General features: G+C 37.6%; 1 protein-coding gene across 1 annotated transcript; it reads right to left on the reverse strand.

Moving 5' to 3' along the window:
* Positions 1–11,929: 11,929 nt before the first annotated feature.
* Positions 11,930–20,577, reverse strand: LOC138308088 (sodium-coupled monocarboxylate transporter 2-like). Its single transcript, XM_069249037.1, has 6 exons — positions 20,501–20,577; positions 20,127–20,239; positions 19,454–19,524; positions 18,913–18,999; positions 17,157–17,407; positions 11,930–14,445 (listed from the first exon to the last, which is right to left on the reverse strand). Exons 1-6 carry the CDS (start codon positions 20,575–20,577, stop codon positions 14,418–14,420), a joined length of 627 nt encoding a protein of 208 aa, XP_069105138.1. The 3' UTR covers positions 11,930–14,417.
* Between the last annotated feature and the right edge of the window lie 874 nt (positions 20,578–21,451).

Genomic DNA, 21,451 nt, shown 5'->3' on the forward strand with positions numbered 1-21,451 from the left:
AGGAACCAGACCCGGGTTCTTTTTAAGCTCAAACAGAACTAGGAACCATATTCGACTTCCGTTTATTTGATCGAATCTAGGAACCAGACCCGAGGTCAGTTTAGAGCTGACGCTCGAAAGCTGTTCTGTTCTGTTTAATAGTATACGGATCTAGGAACAAGATCCTAGTTCTGTTTAAGCCGATGTTGGCCTATACATTGCCTTTAAAGACTAATGAATATCCTGATGCTTAATAGGGCCCCGTATCGCAATACGGGTGCCTTATAGTAATCAGGTTGTCGATCTATTTGTCCGTCCGTCTGTACGTCCGTCCGTCCGCCTGTCCTTTTTTAGTTGTTTTTTTTTGTTACCAAGAAGTCTTAAATTGCAGATGTAGGTTACCTTAGTGCCCCTGTTCTGCATATTACATTTTAGGGCCATTCGACATGATGGCCGATAGAGAAACAACTTTGATTTTGGAAGTTGAAGATGTTTATCTCTATTTCTCAGAAAGCACCAAAGGGATCTGTCTGAAATTTCAGAGGTTGGTTTCCCCTAGGTTCCTAGTTCCGTATAATGCATTTTTGAACCGATCTATCAATAAGATAGCCCCAAATGGGCCATACAACTCAATGAAACAAAATCAACAAGATGGCCAAGAGGCAGCCATCTTGGATTTTAATATTTATAGTTTAAAAAGCAGAGAAAATACTCCTCTTTCGTCAGACATACATCATTCTTTCGTAGGCGCCAAGGATCCTCTAAGATCTCTTGTACTATACTGTCATCAAACATTTCGAAATCAGAGCTTCAATTGTACATTTCATTGTCAAGATATTACTTTTTCTAATCGCAAAGCACCTTGAGCGGTTCCTTTTTTGACGTGTCAGTGTTCTAGCATTTTACAGTAATCGTCTTCGGAACCTTTAGGAACATATAGGACAATTTGACGGGTGTTTATCTAACAAGGAAAAGTGGTCAATGACATTCTTATCTTAACTTGAGTTATGAAGAAGAATTTTTCCTCATCTCGCACGCTTAGGTTAGCCCTGTTGCACCTCAGTTTTGGTCAAAGGTTCAAGCCCCTGGTTATGCAATACATGATAGACTGCCGTCCTCTTTGCCAGCTAAGCTTGAGTGTTGAACTCGGGAAACTTGGTCAGGGAACCAGGTAGTGTTCGGCTCCAAGGAGCACCACAAGATGGAGAGGCTGTTGCGTCTCTCCATCCAGAATGTCATATATAAACTTGAATACTTCAGCCCTGAACAGGACATTGAGATCATTGGCTTCTTTGAAGGTGCCATTGCTCGTCAATGTCTTGTTGGCTAGGAGTTTTCTCTGTTTTGAAAACATAGAAAAAAATTCAGAGGTTGGAGGCCATTACCTCACAGAGGTCAGCACCACCAAAGAAGAAGGCTAGAAATTCTGCTCCCACTGTTATATGCGACCGAAGTCAAAGTAATTTCAAGAGTAACATTGGTAAGGGTAGGAAGAGTACAAACCCTCATTGGGACAAGACGAAAAGTTCCTGATTCGTTTCTCCGTCCTTGATCGTTTCATACGAAAGGTTTGTTTCTTGAGAATTCAGCCAGTCTGAGATTCAAGTCCTCCTCTCGTAAATTAGGGTTTGGGTTAGGCAACAATTCTCCATCTGTGGAGGTCTCGATATTCCTCGTTTTCATCTTCCTGTAGGAGATCGTCAGTCCACCTTCTTTCTAGAGTCAATGGAAGAATATCACACAGGACTCTTGAGCCTTTTCTGTAGTGAAGGAGCGGTTTGGCATTCCATACTTGCGGCATCCACACTTTGTGTCAAAGTATGTATTTTTCCCTCCTTCGGGGGATCCGGAGAAGGCAGTTTCCATCCGGGAGGAAGTAAGGACCATGCTTTTAAAGGGCGTGGTCGAGGGGTGCCTATTATGGACTACACACTCGGCTTCTATTCCAGAATATTTCTGATCCGCAAGAGGTTGGGAGCTTGGTGTCCCATCAACTGCTGTTGGTTGTAGTGTGATTTCTGCACTCTAGGGAAGATATGTTCACAACTATGTCGACGAATTGCTAATGGTACATCTAGTTCGGGAATCTGTGGATCGGAACACCCGATCCACAGGGTCTCTGCAGACTTTTTAGAGGATTCTGCATTCCAATGCGGTTTGAATGGCTACGGACAACTCTACAGTGGTCGCTTATCTGGAGAGACAGGGACATCAGCTTACCTCCTTTGTGCCCTCGCTGTCCGTATTTCCGTATTATTCCTATCTATAAGGAAATGCAGTTAACAATTTTAGTCAAGCATTTTCCAGGAAGGGCAAATGCTCTGGCGGATAATCTCCAGGCAGCGCCAGCTGGTTATGACAGAACGGCATCTATATCCCTCGACCTTTTTGCCTCTTTTCTCAATAGTCAGTTGTCAACCTTTGTGTCTCCGTGCCAAACCAAATGGCTTGGGCCGTGGACGCAGGGTTCTACAAAAGTTTCCGGGGTATTATTGCTCCCTCTTTCCGATAGCGCCACTGTTGCCGCGATAACCCTGGTTTTCGGAGCTCTTGTCGTTTCTGGTGGCTCGTCCTCTGGTTCTCCCACCAAAAGCAAATGTCTTTCGCTAGAATCGGCCCCAGACGTTACCTTCACGCTTGGACATGATTTCAGGAGTCCTAGCTCAGACAGGCTTTTCTTCGGATATGTCAGCTCGCATCGCCCGATCAATTAGGTCTTTCTCCTCTGCCGTCTACCAGTCACGCTGGAAGATCTTCTTTGATTGGTGTATCGTCAGGAGGATTGATCCGGTCATGGCCTCTGCCCAGCTGATTGCGAGTTTCATTCTCCTTGTTGTTTAGGGAGCGCAATAATGTACTATTGCAGGCTATCGCACAGCTATTGCCAGTGTATTTACTTTCCGTGGTAGACCAGAGGTATGATCTTCATTTCTTTGTCTGTCTTGATTCGGGGGTTCAATCTGGACAGGCCTAACGTCAGCTCCACAGTGGAACCTAGAACTCGTGTTAAAGTCACAAATGGGGGCTTCGGCTTCTAATGTGCCTTTAGGATCGGTCTCCATAAAGTTTTTAACTTTAAAGACTGTCTTCCTGCTTGCTGTTGCCTCAGGCCACAGGAGAAGTGATATTCATGCAATGTCTTTTCGCTCTTCGCGTATTTCTAGCGACTTCTTTGGCTCTCCGCAATAGGTCCTTGTACCAGGACATGATGTCTTTCTGCCGTTTGGCGTGGTCAGTCTACTTTCACCTCCGGTCTCTGTCCTTCCACTCTGATGGACTGTTTTCCTTGGGCCCAGTTGTGATGATTCAGTCTGTGACTGTTCTTCCTCAGTAGACATTATATACATATATGGTCTTTTAACATTATGCGAGCAGGTTTCACAATGGTGCACCTCTTTCCACGGGGAGGTATATTCGTTTTTTTCCTTTGTTCATTCAACCCTGTTTTATATTCTCTGCCTGGGGCCTGTCCCCTACATTTGCCATTTGACTGGGCTGCCTGGCTTCGGACTCTCCATTACGGTAAGACAAATTTGCGTACTAAAGTTATGGTAGCGTATTACTGAAAAGAAATTGAGGTTTTTCAATGTAAAACCAATTTACATGATGTAAAACTAACAATAACTTTATGGGGTTCCACCCTTCTGTCCTCATTCCCTTTCCTCCTCAGTCATTTGTCCTCGTGGCTACATAGAGGTTTTTAGAAAGGGACACCATTCTATATACTCTCGTCGAGTACGAAATAAAGTACGGTAGGGAGACGGGATTCTCAAATATAATGTTTTCAGGGCTATAAAAATTGGTGTATGTAGTGTATTTGAATTCTAAAGTTATGGTAAGTATTATATCATGAAAAGTGGCTTAACATTGAAAAAACTCTAATTTCCTTATAAAAGACTTCTTCTCTAAAACTTAGCACGATATATAACAAAAAATATTGCAAAGGTAGTATCTGTATGGGATGAGGATACAAAATTATACAAAGGGTGTGGCTTATCCCCTTGGGCCTGAGGGGCGGGGCCAAAAGGGGTCAATGTGTTTTATTTCCATATAAACGACTTTTCTCTGAAATTAAGTATGGGATAGTGCTCATATTGCGATGGTAGCATCCTTAGTGGGAATTCAAAATTGTAATAATACTGGGACTGACTCTCTACCGTACGGCGGCGTATTAGGGCCACTGCAAAATTTGATTTATCTTGTACGTACAAGTTATAATCTTGTACGTACAAGTTAATATCTTGTACGTACAACTTAGTATCTTGTACGTACAAGTTAATATCTTGTACGTACAAGTTACTATCTTGTACGTACAACTTAGTATCTTGTACGTACAAGTTACTATCTTGTACGTACAACCTAGTATCTTGTACGTACAACTTTGTATCTTGTACGTACAAGTTAGTATCTTGTACGTACAAGATACTTCAAGATAGTATCTTGTACGTACAACTTAGTATCTTGTACGTACAAGATAGTATCTTGTACGTACAAGTTAATATCTTGTACGTTCACGTTAGTATCTTGTACGTACAAGTTATTATCTTGTACGTACAAGATAGTATAATGTTGAAACTCTCGGTATTAAAGAATGTGACTGGTTTACTGTCACAATCGAATCGCATGAAGCTATACGTATATTACGTACCCTTTGTTTAAGCCAAATGGGGAAAAAAAAGAATACCTTGCGACATTTTGTGGAGTTGTGATGCTTTGATAAGTTTCCGAACATATACAGGGTGTCCCAAAAAACATGTCCCGACTTTGACGGATAATAAATTTTGCAATACTAAACTTTTTTTGAAAATTCAAAATGATTGGAAAGCAGGAGTATCCAAATTTAACTTAATTGGGTACAAATTTACAGATTACATCGCCATTATGTGTGATGACGTCATAATAGAAATGATGGTATCATCGATTATGTCATATTTTGATGACTTTCTAGCACCATGAAGATTCATGCTGAAGTTATTAAAATCTACAATGCGGTCGGAAAATCCCATACTTACATTAATGAAATTTTATGAAAATGTCACCCAGGTATGCTGTCCATCTGCAGGAAGCAGATTTACAGAATTGTGAGGTGGTGAGGAATTTCTGGGTCAGAATTCATCTTGTTATCGAAAAGAAGGGCGGATACCTCGTGCCCATTCTTTAACTGAAAGTTATTGATTTTCTGAACAAAACGCAAAATTAGCGAAATATGACTTTCTCTCGATTTTCAATATAAGTCTTCACAAAAAGATATTTGTCCGGATTGTTATATATCGTTGTACAGAGCAGATTACTACCTTTCTAATGGTAAATAGATCAAATTCCTCTGTCTACCAAAACCATTTTTATAAAGCGTCAAACTCGGGACATGTTTTTTGGGACACCCTGTACATGTAAATATTTATAACGGAGTAATAAATATGATCATCATTTGGACAATAATTGATGTGTGTATATATGTCTAATAAACACACAAAAAAAAACATATGAAATAATTTGTTTTGCTTTTGTTGTCTGTGCAATCAGTGCAATCAGTAACTCGTTCGAATTAGGGCATAATGCTTAGGATTTTTTTCGGAGGCAGTTAATTATTTTCAATACTAATATTCTGATGTAAAATAAATGCTCCAACATTTCCAATAATGGCACCAGTGTGAAGTATTTAACTTTAATTACTGAAGAAAATTACAAATTTGTTTTCTCCTCTTTTTAATAGATAAAACTTATCATTCATCGGAGATGTATCATATACATTTTATCACTAAATATAACTTATCTATAAAACAAGCGACTATATAATAGGTAATTGAACATGCAGTTAGAGATAGGAATCCTAATAAACGGAACTCCGCTCGTTGGCCAGTATGTTTGTTAAACGGAACTCGAGTCTGGTTCCTAGTTCCGTTTAAGTTAAACGGAACTCGGGTCTGGTTCCTAGTTCCGTTTAAGTTAAACGGAACTGAGGTCTAGGTATCAGATCCGTTTAAGGAAATCTGTGTTATAGATATTAATTCTGTTCTGTATTATTCATGGAAGCTCTAAGTTCGATTCCTGTATATAATAGGTAATTGAACATGCAGTTAGAGATAGGAATCCTAATAAACGGAACTCCGCTCGTTAGCCAGTATGTTTGTTGAACGGAACTCGGGTCTGGTTCCTAGTTCCGTTTAAGTTAAACGGAACTGGAGTCTAGGTGTCAGATCCGTTTAAGGGAATTTGTGTTAATGGGATTAATTCTGTGCTGTATTATTCATGGAAGCTCTAAGTTCGATTCCTGTATATAATAGGTAATTGAACATGCAGTTAGAGATAGGAATCCTAATAAACGGAACTCCGCTCGTTGGCCAGTATGTTTGTTAAACGGAACTCGGGTCTGGTTCCTAGTTCCGTATAAGCTTAAACGGAACTCGGGTCTGGTTCCTAGTTCCGTTTAAGTTAAACGGAACTGAGGTCTAGGTATCAGATCCGTTTAAGGAAATCTGTGTTATAGATATTAATTCTGTTCTGTATTATTCATGGAAGCTCTAAGTTCGATTCCTGTATATAATAGGTAATTGAACATGCAGTTAGAGATAGGAATCCTAATAAACGGAACTCCGCTCGTTAGCCAGTATGTTTGTTGAACGGAACTCGGGTCTGGTTCCTAGTTCCGTTTAAGTTAAACGGAACTCGGGTCTGGTTCCTAGTTCCGTTTAAGTTAAACGGAACTGGAGTCTAGGTGTCAGATCCGTTTAAGGGAATTTGTGTTAATGGGATTAATTCTGTGCTGTATTATTCATGGAAGCTCTAAGTTCGATTCCTGTATATAATAGGTAATTGAACATGCAGTTAGAGATAGGAATCCTAATAAACGGAACTCCGCTCGTTGGCCAGTATGTTTGTTAAACGGAACTCGGGTCTGGTTCCTAGTTCCGTATAAGCTTAAACGGAACTCGGGTCTGGTTCCTAGTTCCGTTAAAGTTAAACGGAACTGAGGTCTAGGTATCAGATCCGTTTAAGGAAATCTGTGTTATAGATATTAATTCTGTTCTGTATTATTCATGGAAGCTCTAAGTTCGATTCCTGTATATAATAGGTAATTGAACATGCAATTAGAGGTAGAAATCCTAATAAACGGAACTCCGCTCGTTGGCCAGTATGTTTGTTAAACGGAACTCGGGTCTGGTTCCTAGTTCCGTATAAGCTTAAACGGAACTCGGGTCTGGTTCCTAGTTCCGTTTAAGTTAAACGGAACTGAGGTCTAGGTATCAGATCCGTTTAAGGAAATCTGTGTTATAGATATTAATTCTGTTCTGTATTATGAATGTAAGCTTTAAGTTCGATTCCCGTATATGATATGTAATTGAACATGCAATTAGAGGTAGAAATCCTAATAAACGGAACTCGGCTCGTTGACCAGTATTTTTGTTAAACGGAACTCGGGTCTGGTTCCTAGTTCCGTATAAGCTTAAACGGAACTCGGGTCTGGTTCCTAGTTCCGTTTAAGTTAAACGGAACTGGAGTCTAGGTGTCAGATCCGTTTAAGGGAATTTGTGTTAATGGGATTAATTCTGTGCTGTATTATTCATGGAAGCTCTAAGTTCGATTCCTGTATATAATAGGTAATTGAACATGCAGTTAGAGATAGGAATCCTAATAAACGGAACTCCGCTCGTTGGCCAGTATGTTTGTTAAACGGAACTCGGGTCTGGTTCCTAGTTCCGTATAAGCTTAAACGGAACTCGGGTCTGGTTCCTAGTTCCGTTTAAGTTAAACGGAACTCGGGTCTGGTTCCTAGTTCCGTTTATTAAACGGAACTAGGAACTAGGAACTCGCAACCAACTTCAGCCCTCCTTTACTAATATCGTAATATCGCCCTGTTAACTTAGGTCGACAACGCGAGATCGCGACAACTCGACGGCGACAACGCGACAACTCGACGGCGACGCTCGACAACTCGACGGCGACGCTCGACAACTCGACGGCGACAGAGCGATATTATCGCCGATATTATCGAGCGTCGCCGTCGAGTTGTCGCGTTGTCGAGCGTCGCGTAAATTCTGGACATGCGTATTGACACACAAACGTTCAGCTTATCTAGTTTCAAACTTCAAATTGAATGAATACATAGTGTAGAGAAATATATTTACAACATTCAACAAATGGATGTCATTGAAATTATTGTGATGGTCGCTTTTGATGCATTTTTTGGTCATTAATGCTACTTATGCCAATGTAAGTGTGTTTTGTGTTTTTATGGACAATCGTTATCTTACTCCACAATACACGACCTTTCGTACATAATTCATGCAATTTAGTCATTATCATATTCTAATTAAACGAATTGGAATATAACGTTACATGTAACTACTTTTGACATGCATATAGAACTTTCTTTGTATATTTTTTATTTAGGATTCACTGTCTCTCTTTCTTCTGAATTGTTAAATTTCCTTGGATTCAGTATCCAGATTTATAATATGTCTTTTTCAAGTAGTTAATCGAAAAGCTTAACACCTGTACCACATTATAATTTATTTACCCTAAAACCTCAAGTATAAGCTTTTTCAATTCATGGCCCATATGAATTCCATAGCTACGACCATTATGACCTAATGTAAATTATGAACTTTTTCAAAAGTCCTCATCTCTTCAAACATTGGATTAGAATCATAAAAATAATTATAAGTATGTTTCAATTCAGTATCCAATAATCATTTAATTTTTGTTGTTGGTATCTGTAATGTATGAAGATCTTAGAGCTTTTCACATACACAGTGTGTGTTGATTTGATATTAACACATCATCCTTCAACTATGGTCTGATGAACACATACAGGTAAGGTTTATATATAGGTACACGTGCATTCCATATGCCATATCACAGCTACACAGTCATCGAATCAGAATGGATTCAACATGCAGTTATAGTGATAATCAATTATAAGTTACACACAACGATCCCAAAACGTTTCTGTGATTTTTTTTCTTGTCGACATCAAATGAAGATTTTAACATAGGAATACCATATTTTCAGCGATATTTACGATAAGGAAACTATAAATTCCAAAGGAGCAAATGTGTTCATGGAATCCAATTCATGATTGGGACCAAAACACAACTTTAAAGAAGAGTTCCAAAAGATAGCTCTAAACTTGAATATAATTCGACACCTTTACAGCCCATGGAGAGGTGAGTTGTCATGCAGACACAAAGGAAATTGTGTAAAGATTCTAAAACCTGGATTATTCTAAATAGAAATCAAGATTACCTTCATATTGAATTAATTCATTCTCCTAACAAAAATGTTTTGGATTTGTACTAAGTGTTCATTGTGCTTGAAGAATCATTTTCTTATCAATTAATTGATTTTATTGAAAAGGCTATTTTTTAACACAATATCTATACGTAAATGTACAAGTATTGTATATTTTATTTACATGGGTACCGCAGTAAAATTAACCCTTGTTTCATATTCTTTTATTGATCTCAATGCTTAAAATTCATACATATTCGTCACTAAATAACCCGGAACTGTTCGATATTTGACTATCCAACGGTAATACTGTAGGATAGTAAACTATTCAACTGACCATCATTGGATAGTGAAACTATATATCTGTTATACACACTGGATGACGTCACAGGATTTAAAAAAAAAACCATAACGCACCTGAACAACCTTCTGTAGAAATATAGTGATGAGGATACGGTGATTAGTATTGTATATACCAGAGCATGTAAATATTACAGTATAACAAATGCTCACGACATAGTCAGTGTGGTACATGTAATTATATAGGGAGAATACGTCACGATATAGTCGGTGTGGTACATGTAATTATATAGGGAGAGTACGTCACGATATAGTCGGTGTGGTACATGTAATTATATAGGGAGAGTACGTCACGATATAGTCTGTGTGGTACATGTAATTATATAGGGAGAGTACGTCACAATATAGTCTGTGTGGTACATGTAATTATATAGGGAGAGTACGTCACGATATAGTCGGTGTGGTACAGGTAATTATATAGGGAGAGTACGTGACGATATAGTCGGTGTGGTACAGGTAATTATATAGGGAGAGTACGTCACAATATAGTCTGTGTGGTACATGTAATTATATAGGGAGAGTACGTCACAATATAGTCTGTGTGGTACATGTAATTATATAGGGAGAGTACGTCACGATATAGTCTGTGTGGTACATGTAATTATATAGGGAGAGTACGTCACGATATAGTCTGTGTGGTACATGTAATTATATAGGGAGAGTACGTCACAATATAGTCTGTTTGGTACATGTAATTATATAGGGAGAGTACGTCACGATATAGTCTGTGTGGTACATGTAATTATATAGGGAGAGTACGTCACGATATAGTCGGTGTGGTATAGGTAATTATATAGGGAGAGTACGTCACGATATAGTCGGTGTGGTACAGGTAATTATATAGGGAGAGTACGTCACGATATAGTCTGTGTAGTACATATGTACATGTAATTATATAGGGAGAGTACGTCACAATATAGTCGGTGTGGTACAGGTAATTATATAGGGAGAGTACGTCACGATATAGTCGGTGTGGTACAGGTAATTATATAGGGAGAGTACGTCACGATATAGTCGGTGTGGTACAGGTAATTATATAGGGAGAGTACGTCACGATATAGTCGGTGTGGTACAGGTTATTATATAGGGAGAGTACGTCACGATATAGTCGGTGTGGTACAGGTTATTATATAGGGAGAGTACGTCACGATATAGTCGGTGTGGTACATGTAATTATATAGGGAGATTAAATCACAATATAGTCAGTGTGGTACATGTAATTATATAGGGAGAGTACGTCACGATATAGTCGGTGTGGTACATGTAATTATATAGGGAGAGTACGTCACGATATAGTCGGTGTGGTACATGTAATTATATAGGGAGAGTACGTCACGATATAGTCTGTGTGGTACATGTAATTATATAGGGAGAGTACGTCACGATATAGTCGGTGTGGTATAGGTAATTATATAGGGAGATTAAATCACAATATAGTCAGTGTGGTACATGTAATTATATAGGGAGAGTACGTCACGATATAGTCGGTGTGGTACATGTAATTATATAGGGAGAGTACGTCACGATATAGTCGGTGTGGTACATGTAATTATATAGGGAGAGTACGTCACGATATAGTCTGTGTGGTACATGTAATTATATAGGGAGAGTACGTCACGATATAGTCGGTGTGGTATAGGTAATTATATAGGGAGAGTACGTCACGATATAGTCGGTGTGGTATAGGTAATTATATAGGGAGAGTACGTCACGATATAGTCGGTGTGGTACATGTATTTATATAGGGAGAGTACGTCACGATATAGTCGGTGTGGTATAGGTAATTATATAGGGAGAGTACGTCACGATATAGTCGGTGTGTTACATGTATTTATATAGGGAGAGTACGTCACGATATAGTTTGCGTGGTACATGTGTTTATATAGGGAGAGTACGTCACGATATAGTCGGTGTGGTACATATAATTATATAGGGAGAGTACGTCACAATATGGTCGGTGTGGTACATATAATTATATAGGGAGAGTACGTCACGATATAGTCGGTGTGGTACAGGTTATTATATAGGGAGAGTACGTCCCGGCTGTAGTCACAAAAGGACTCATACTTTACAATCATACATATCAAGATCTAACTCTAATAGTTATTGTGCCCTATTTCCTTTGCCAGTTATTTTATAAGTCTTTGACAAAAAATGCTTAAAATTCTTGAAGGAAAATTGTTTATAAAAAACCCCTACTAAATGCCTTTCAAGCAGTAAACTTTCATCATGCTAGGTATAAATACAACTTGCCAAACGCTAGCCAAATTGAGTAGAAACCAAACATTGAATTATTAGATATGTTGATTTAAAATCTGTAAAGACCTTATCGATACTGTTATAGAAATACGTGGCTCTGCATGATGACATCCTAGATACTCCAGGTGTTAAGTATCACTAACGGTATATTCACTAACGTCAGTGATAATAACCCCTGGGGTAACGAGGATGCCATGATGGGTATTATTTCCAACATCTTGACACAATGATCAATTATAATCTCTGTTTTCATTTTAAAACTACAGGTAGGCATTTGCCTTTAAAATTGTTTCTCGAATTTTTCAAATGACGTCTTATTGAAATGCTATCAGTGCAAACAAGGCTTCCAGGTCACAAAGAAGCCACACGGGATTCTTGTAGTTGACCACATCCATTGTGATTTTGAACTATAACTGGCGATACTGTTGTTTTTTGCCATATATTAGACACAATACAAATCTGAAACTATTCACGACAGTTAAATGTCAGCGAAAGATAAATCACTGAATAAGAATCCACATAAAGCTGTGGAATACGATCGTACACCATTGACAGGAAAGAAATTTCACAAACAGACAAAGCCATCATGTCTTTTTTATATTCCATTACATACACTATTTAAATACAAATACCTGTTCTACTGGTCAGGATAAATCAAAGAATATAGAAACATGACCTTTAGTTAGTATGTCCCAAAACCGAAATTTTTAGCGCTAGGTTTACACTATGTTCCCGGCCACCACGGTATTAAAGTTGAGCTAGGTCTTGCAAAGCTTTGCCACAGTCTTTTACGGAATACGCGGCGGGCCGTGTATATAGGGGAAATGGCTGTTACCGGAGGTTAAAGGTACACTACGGTTTTTGTACGGTCTACCAAGGATACCACCACGTTCTCTCTAGGCCGTTACGATCTGATAAGGTCTGCTACGTTTTGCAAGTTTTGATCAAGCTCTTATAAATACGTTTTTCACGGTCCGCCAAGGCTTACTAGGAATTAAAGCGGGCTTCGTTGAAGCAGGTGTATGCCCAGAGTATAAAAGTTGAAATGAAATAATCAAAAATGAAACAATATCTATTGCCGAAAATTTCATTTAAAACACATTTTAATGACAAATGTGTTAGAAAAAGAAAATCTTAACTATATTTGGTACATGTATAATTATATGATCATTATAAATTTAATGTATTGTACAGCAGCTTAATAACAGGGGGCAGCAGATATGCAACTGGTCAACAGTTACTATCCGAGTACTCCCCAACATAACTGTTAATGCCTTTCTACTGCTCCAGACTTCTTCAATGAGATTATTGAAATAATTACCCAAGACATCGAGATATAAGAAACAAGGTACTATTCTTCCATCTTGCCTAGACCTGAGCGACCATTGTTTGAGACAATTTACCCTGACATGTTTTCAGTTATCATATTTAAAATTATTTTCTGTTGGGCCTACTTTGTCTGATCCTTAGTTTTGATACACAAAATTATCGAGCAAGTGCATGTAAGGGCCATTTTGTTTCTGCTGATCGATATGGATAGTTCACAATGGTGTTGTTCATTGTTGAAATCTCAACATTGACATCAAGATGGAGAATTGCAATAAAATCGTCACTAAGAATGTTAAACTTTTGATATGGCAAAGTGTTTTTACGCAAATCATTTGTATATACAGGTTCTCACTTAATCGGCTTTGTTTGTAATAATAGCTTTGGTATAATTTGATTGTTAAAATGTGTTTGATAATGACTATTTCTATAATTCATTAATACAAATATTCCATGAAGTATCAAATATGTACCAGGCCAAGCGATGATACTCCATCATATATTGCTGGCAACCGTAATAGGACGCAACACGCCGTAACGCGTCGGGCTTTTAACCGCTACAAGCTTTGATATGCCTTGACATAACGCATCGAAGCGCCTACCATCCACCTTGGCCTGCCGTGAAAATCGTGACAAACCTGGAACATGTTTGCTGCCCCTTCCACCACGGACCTTCTGCAAGTTCTGATACGGCTCCGTACGCATTGTTACGTTTTGTTGCGTCAATTCCCGTTTTATTACGTCATGTTACGTTTAGCATCTGAAACTGTGACTGCCGTGGCAATTTTTGACAGTTTAAAATTATCTGGCCCGGCATCCACGGTAATCACGGCCGCTCACGGTATGTCTATCACACCATCCTCCGTTGTCTCACGTTGTGTCGCGGTCACCACGTTTTGACCACGGTGGCCTGAAACGGGACTGTCGTGGCCGTCGGGAACACAATGTAAACCTAGCATTAGATTTATTTCTAACCTTTCTCATTTGACCCTTATAAAAGACTTCTGTTGATCTAACAAAATAATTTGCCCGAGCTTATTAATTTTTAATAATTCAGATAATATGGTATACCATCTTCTAATAGTATTTTGTTGGTTTTACTGTAGCACGTGTACTTTGCGTCTAAATATCCATGAATGGAAGTCATACTCGGCTGTTAGTGGATGTTGCTATTAATGATGATGCCTCCAGTATCTCGGGTATAGCCGTGGAGTCAGCCAGTGTAATAATCAGTTCTGAATTTAAAGTAATATTTTCCTTTTTCAGGTTTTCTTCTTTGGTTGCAACTTCCTATCAAATGGAAAAAAAAAATTATTTAGCGTAACGCTTTAGAGTAAATACAAACAACTTGTAAATATAATAAGAGGATAATGGTTTGCGCCATGCAAGTTGCATGTACATGCCAAAAATGTTGCCATTTTCACATTGTATTATTAAGTAATCAGCAAGTTCTTTACCATAAGCGACGTTTCGTGTATATGGAATCGCATACATTTGTATATTCAATTATTGATATTATTATTTGAGCAAGGATAAGTTTTAATTGATGAAAAATCATTTTTATACACAGAACACTCCGACATTCATCGAGTTTAACTTTTTAACACAAAGGACAACTCGCCCTTCTTCAAGTCTGTAAACTTTTAACACAGAGGACAACTCGACCTTCATTAAATTTGTAAACTTTTAACACAGAGGACAACTCGCCCTTCATCAAGTCTGTAAACTTTTAACACAAAGGACAACTCGACTTTCATCAAGTCTGTAAACTTTAACACAGAGGACAACTAGACCTTCATTAAGTTTGTAAACTTTTAACACAGAGGACAACTCGACCTCCTTCAAGTCTATAAACTTTTATCCCGGAGGACAACTCGACCTTCATCAAGTCTGTAAATTTTTAACACAGAGGACAACTCTACCTTCATTAAGTCTGTAAACTTTCAACACAGAGGACAACTCGACCTTCATCAAGATTGACATTTAACACGGAGAACACCAACAACAATCCAGCTTTCATCAAAACTAACAACATTAAAGATATATCTTTGATCAAGATACATTGATGTCACCAACTTTTTTAAATTTTCATAAGGATATGGTAATTAGTTTACGAACTAAAAGTTATATGTGCTGTTTCTGGGGCGAATATTTTGACATGTTATTTTTCGTTCATCAATCTATTGAAAACCATAAGGTTTGATAAATTAAGCTGTGGAAATTATTCAAATGACTTCATATGCATAATTAACTTTAGTTACAACACAGAAAGAATGTACAGTACATTTGTTGTTTTTATAACTTATGTATGTTAAGATGGAAACAGACATGCAGAAATCAATGTACAGTACAATTACTAATAACACTGTGCAAATGTGAAATGAAATTGTAGACCACAATTGGGCGTCATTGTCTGACCGTATACAATCAACTTAACTTCACTATAGATATAAATGTAATGTTTTTGGCAGCTCGTCTTCGTACATATAAATTAGAACCTATGCATTGAAAGTACTGTTATTTTCAAAATGTTGGCAACTTTTGGTAATGAATAATATATTAAAAACTTGTCTTGATCCGAGAGTATGAGAAATCCAGCACACATAACTTTAAGAGAGAATCTGCTACGCGGATTTATACAGTTTGCAAACAACTTTTAAAATGTTTAAAGTCTAATACGTATTTAATTAAGTCGTTTTCTATTATAATTAGTATATATGGTGACTTGATGTTAAACTGTCTGTTATATAGGTGTCGGAAGTTTAAATTAGCAAACAGTTTTCTGACATTTTGCTAAACTAACTAATCAGCGTCGTCAGCAACGTACTTCATTAAAAAAAACGTTCGATACAGTTCTATATAAAACGACATATCACTATCTGCGCAACACATTCGTTTTAAGGAAAGATAAAGTTTAAAAAAAATCCATGTAATCGACGTTAGTGAATTAATCACATGTGCTGTTACAAGATAATTCATAGCTATAAATTACATTTTGACATTACTGCTGCTTTGGTATGAGATAAGCATCATAGACGCGTTCTAGATGTTGTATGCCTTACCACTAAACCGGCTGACAAGAGAACCCGTGATGATGACTATAAGGATACCGGTTGATCCCAACCATCTGTAGGACAAAGAATTGGCCCTGCAGGTAGGGCGTAAGAATTGTACCTGCTGCCCCTATTGCATGATCGTAAAAGGCAACTAAATTTAGGATCTTATCTTTTCTCTTCTTCCTAACTGACTTTATCCTTCCTAATGCCTCCCTTGTCACCACCTCACTTTTGGCCTTGAGTTGAGCGTTTGCCCCTGTGAGGAAGGCTCTAGGTTCTGTCCCCTGGCCGAGACACACCAAAGTCTATAAAAGTGGTAGTTTCTGCTCCTGCTTAGCGCTCAGCATACAGGGAGTGGGACGACTGGTTCGCCCGTTGTCAGTATAATGTGACCGGGTGGGGTGTGTTGCTTGGTGTCTTCGGCGGCATGCTTCAGTGATATAGCACTATATAAAGGGCAAAAGTTCCACTATACAAGAAGACACTACATGAATATACCGCAGTCTCCCAAAACACGCACCTCGCACAACATACACGCAACACACAGCATACATGGGAGGCCGTCCTTACATGACCATAGCTGTTAATAGGACGTTAATTAAACAAACAAACAAACAAAAAAGGACAAAGAATACAGGACGTCGAGTCCTTCTCTGTAACAAGAACATAGTGCGGATTCTTCACTAATATTAGAGCCTTGTTTAACCAACAGTGAATGAGAATATCACTACAAGATTAGTCAGGATATTAAGTGTCGGCATATTATAACAAAATATCTCAGATAGAATAGGACATGATAGATTCTATTTAGTCTTCACAACATTAGATACTAGTTGGGGATGTTGTCTCGCTTGGGTTGAGTGATGTATTGGAATGATTTGATATATTTTTATATATACAGTTGAGTGTAAGCTAACATTTATATTCTACATCTTGTGTACTTACGGCCGCGACATGTCGGGGGGCGTCATAGTCGTCGGAATGTCATGGTGGTCTGACGAATACAATTCGGTGGTAATGTTGGTGTACGTTGTATAGTAAGTGTTATTGGCGGCGTTTGTGCCATTACTGACGAAACATCTGTCTGTGGCCGCCGGTGGTAGCTTGGTACTCACCCTCACACCCGACGAGACATACTTCCCAAACGGTATCCATCCGATCATGAGGACACAGAGTGACCCGCCAGTCAACGCTCCCTGTGGTTGGCGAGGGAACATATTACATCATGGAATCACAAATACAACTCTAGACATCGACATAGGTAATATTAGGTGTAAATCTACCCAATACTGTTCTCCGTATTAATAAGGGCGCGAAGGGCACAAAGTGCGAAGCACTTCTAAGGTAACACATATGAAAATATAAGAAAAAAAACACTATTTTTAAGATTCAATCCTACACACTGACAACTTCAGTTTGCGGCCGCCATTTTTTTACCCTATGTATCCGCGTGAATGCGATGCTTTGAAGTAAGCTCATTACAAAATCAAGCGGTCCAAACGCTCTTATGATCCAACGAACGTAATCTTTATCAGACAGAATCTTAGTGCTATTGCTCTTTATTTGCAAGCGCTCAAGTAATTTGGACCAGCTTCCAATATGATCAGCTGACTATAAACGGAATATCTGTTACGGAAATAAAAATTCTTTCTTCTCAAAGGGGGATTTGGGACAAGAATATTGTGTGAATATATGAATAACAAATAAACAGAAATTTCTGCTCCGTTATTTCCATAAATTGCACTTTTTAACATTGCATTATTTATGGTTACTGAAACATCTAGCTGCGCCCTTTAAGGCCTTGCCTTCAATCATATTAACCAGTATTGTATAGGTCACTGTGTTACAGTCCCTTTGTATGTCACATACAGTGTAGGGTTACGCAAGTAGTGTTAATGCGCGTTAGATTTGGCCTATATTGTTTCTGTATTTTTTAATTCTTCTATTAAACAATGTAATGAATATCTTCAATATTTCAGAATATAATATATTTGAGAAATATTGCATCAATGGAATGAACTATATTTTGTGTACTTTCTGAACTTAACCACACTTCCCGCCAATCTGTAGCCAGTTGTTCCGGGATTCCATCAATTGAGCGGCTGTTACATCAATCGTATAACGTTGTAAAAACCAAAGTTTTATTTAATCAGAACATAAAATTTAAAAGAAATAGTCGATTGAAATGTAAATATAAGGAATGATTTTTCATTTGTTGTTGTTTACTGGTGTGTAAATTGCATTTGTTTGACAGATATTTTAACATGACGGGCTTACGCGCTTCATTTAAAATATCTGACCAACAAATGTGGTTTACACACCAGTAAACAAGAAAAAAAATAAAAATCATTCCTTAAATGACGTGTTTTGGACCAGAACATCATATCCAAAACTAGATTGTGCGAATAGTATTCTTTAATTTACATTTAGTTAGCTTGAATGTACGATTTAACTATTTTTGTGTTCACCTGTCCAAAATTAGTAACTGGGATGGTATGATAAAAGGACTGTTTTACAGCGTGTTTATTAGTTATATTGTTTCATTACAGGATATCAATTAATCATTTACCGAACAGCTGTCGGAGAAGACACAGCAACGTAAATCACCAGGGGCAATATAGTCTTAGTTCGTATGTATGATGTAAAACTACGTTATATATAATCGTAATAGTATTTTTCATGTGATTATCAATTATCTTACCAGTTTATTGGCACGTGGGCAGCACCAGCCGAGTAAGAAAATCCCAGTCAATGCTCCATTCAAACACGATCCTGTCGTCATAAGTATCTGCAATATAATTAAACGTAAATAGCAGTCCATAAAAAAGGTAGTCATCTAAAATCATTTATAAACATGAAGTCATTATTTAAATGACAGAACTGCAAAATATATTAAGAGCGCGTTTCAAAACAAAGGCCGCGAGGTTGGTGCCATGCTTATACATCGGTAAAGACTGACAATATCCTGTTAACATGATGTTTTAATGCTATGTGTGCCAGATATTTTGAACTGAAATATAATAGCGCAAACATTTTTTCTGTATGACGTTAAAACATAAATTATCGTACATATGCAAATTCCTCGTTTTGTAACTGTTTTAAAAAACATTTTTGCGCTGAAACTTCATTGCGCTCAATTAAAGACCGTTACAGTAATTAAAAACGTTAAGTTGTTTTTGCAACAATTACCACTTTTCTCTTACACAAATACCCCACCTTTTAATATAAACAATAACACTAACCTGTGATATAGGACCTGTTAAACCGGACACCACGAACGCTATAAAAATACCTATAACTCCAAACGCCAGTACTGAAAACACAAAATCCACGATCCAAGTATGAGTTAACACCCCATGAGTACATGACATGATTTGAAGTCCAATTATCAGAACCATTTAAAATCAAACTATATATATGAAAATCGACATACAACACTACAAGCCACTGATAGTATGTAGAATGTTAATACACGCATACTCTAATTAAACGTACTTATTTTAGCGCAGTCAAATTTTAGTGGAAATGTGACAAAGTGTAAATTAGGATATATAAAGGATATAAATTAAAGTTTATTCGATGGTTCTATACCGTAAATACCTATTTAGAACTCTACATAAATTATCTCTCCAAATTCAGCGCGAACACCGCTAAAATACAACAACCACTAAAATAAAAAAAATGATAAAAAAACAAGGGCCGCGGTGGCCGAGTGGTTAAGACATCCCGACATATTACCACAAGCCCTCCACCTCTGGTATGCAGGTTCGAATCCCAAATGGGGCAGTTGCTAGGTACTGACTGCTGGTCGGTGGGTTTTTTCGCCGGGTACCTCCACCAACGAACCTGGCACGTTACATGACACCTGGCTGTATTTTAGGACGTTAAAACTAATAAAACCGTAATACACTGTACCTGAAATTCTGGTGATGACTGTACCGCCCAAAAACATCGGCTTCGTGTGTGGGGCTTGATAATATCTTCCCAGAATATGACAGACGAGCTGTCCAGTATGGAGGACATCGTAACTTTATAAACAGATTACTCGTATGCTGATTTGTTTGAATGAGTGTATCTTCTTGATTCCTTGATTATATCAGAGTAAAATTATTTTTTATCACTCACAAAATTTGAAAACACTTCAGGAATTAATCCATATTGTCCGGTTTTGTATCAGACTAATACAACATAATGTGAACGTGAACTTGTTCATCTTAAGGATGAGGTTAGATGCTAAAATCTATTTATTTTTTTTCCTGAATGTTTTTTTTACCAAACTATGTAGTTACCTGAGCGATGCACTAAATAGAGCGGCCAGGAATAGACCTGGGAGGCAGGGGACAGCATCGAATATATCAGTCACCATTACGGCAATTAGCTACAAAAACAATGCCAATACATTGTATGAAATCATAATTTCTCAAAACATATCACTCAAGGTTCCTGTATCTGAAGTTGTTGTTCCTGATGTGCATACTGACGTAAATAATACCATCATTGAAAAATCAAACTTATAATGATGTGTCTGGTCTGTTGTGCTTTCCTTGTTGTTATTACAACTGTTGATTAATTATATTTAAAATCAATTAGTCTTCCGCCGTTCATATCCATGTTTTCCCTAGCTTACATTGCGCCTTAGTGAGATGTAAATACTGTATATAAATATTTTTTATGATACTTATCTTAAGTGTTCTACGTTGAGATAGCATGTTGGAAGTATGAAATTTGTTGTGTTATGACTTAGTTAATAAGAATGCCTTTTATGAATGTGTGGGCCTTATTCTCTATTTTATTACTATAGGTTTTTTCATGTAAAATCTAACATGTCAAATTATACTTCACTAAAATTATTACTAAGAGCAGGTGATATCCATACTAACCCTGGACCATAACTACGAGCATCTGTGTATGATTGATTTTTGATCGGTATTAAATTTGTAATGTTAGGTCTCTCGGGCAATAAAACTGACATTATTTCTTCTGAGTTTATCTGAATATGATATTCTGTGTTTTACTGAAACTCATCTGAATCCTGATATTGCTAATAATGATATTGAAATCAGTACACATCCAAATATATACAGACAAGACAGACAGACACACTATGGTGGTGGTATATGCATATATACAAAAAATAACATAATTGTTACTCGTAGAAATGAGTTGGAAACTGAAAATATTGAAGTTATGATTCTTGAACTAAATATTACAAACAAACAAAAAATCTTCTATGCTGTCTT

The sequence above is a fragment of the Argopecten irradians genome, chromosome 14 (genome assembly GCF_041381155.1).
Source record: "Argopecten irradians isolate NY chromosome 14, Ai_NY, whole genome shotgun sequence".
Taxonomy (NCBI): Eukaryota; Metazoa; Mollusca; class Bivalvia; order Pectinida; family Pectinidae; genus Argopecten; species Argopecten irradians.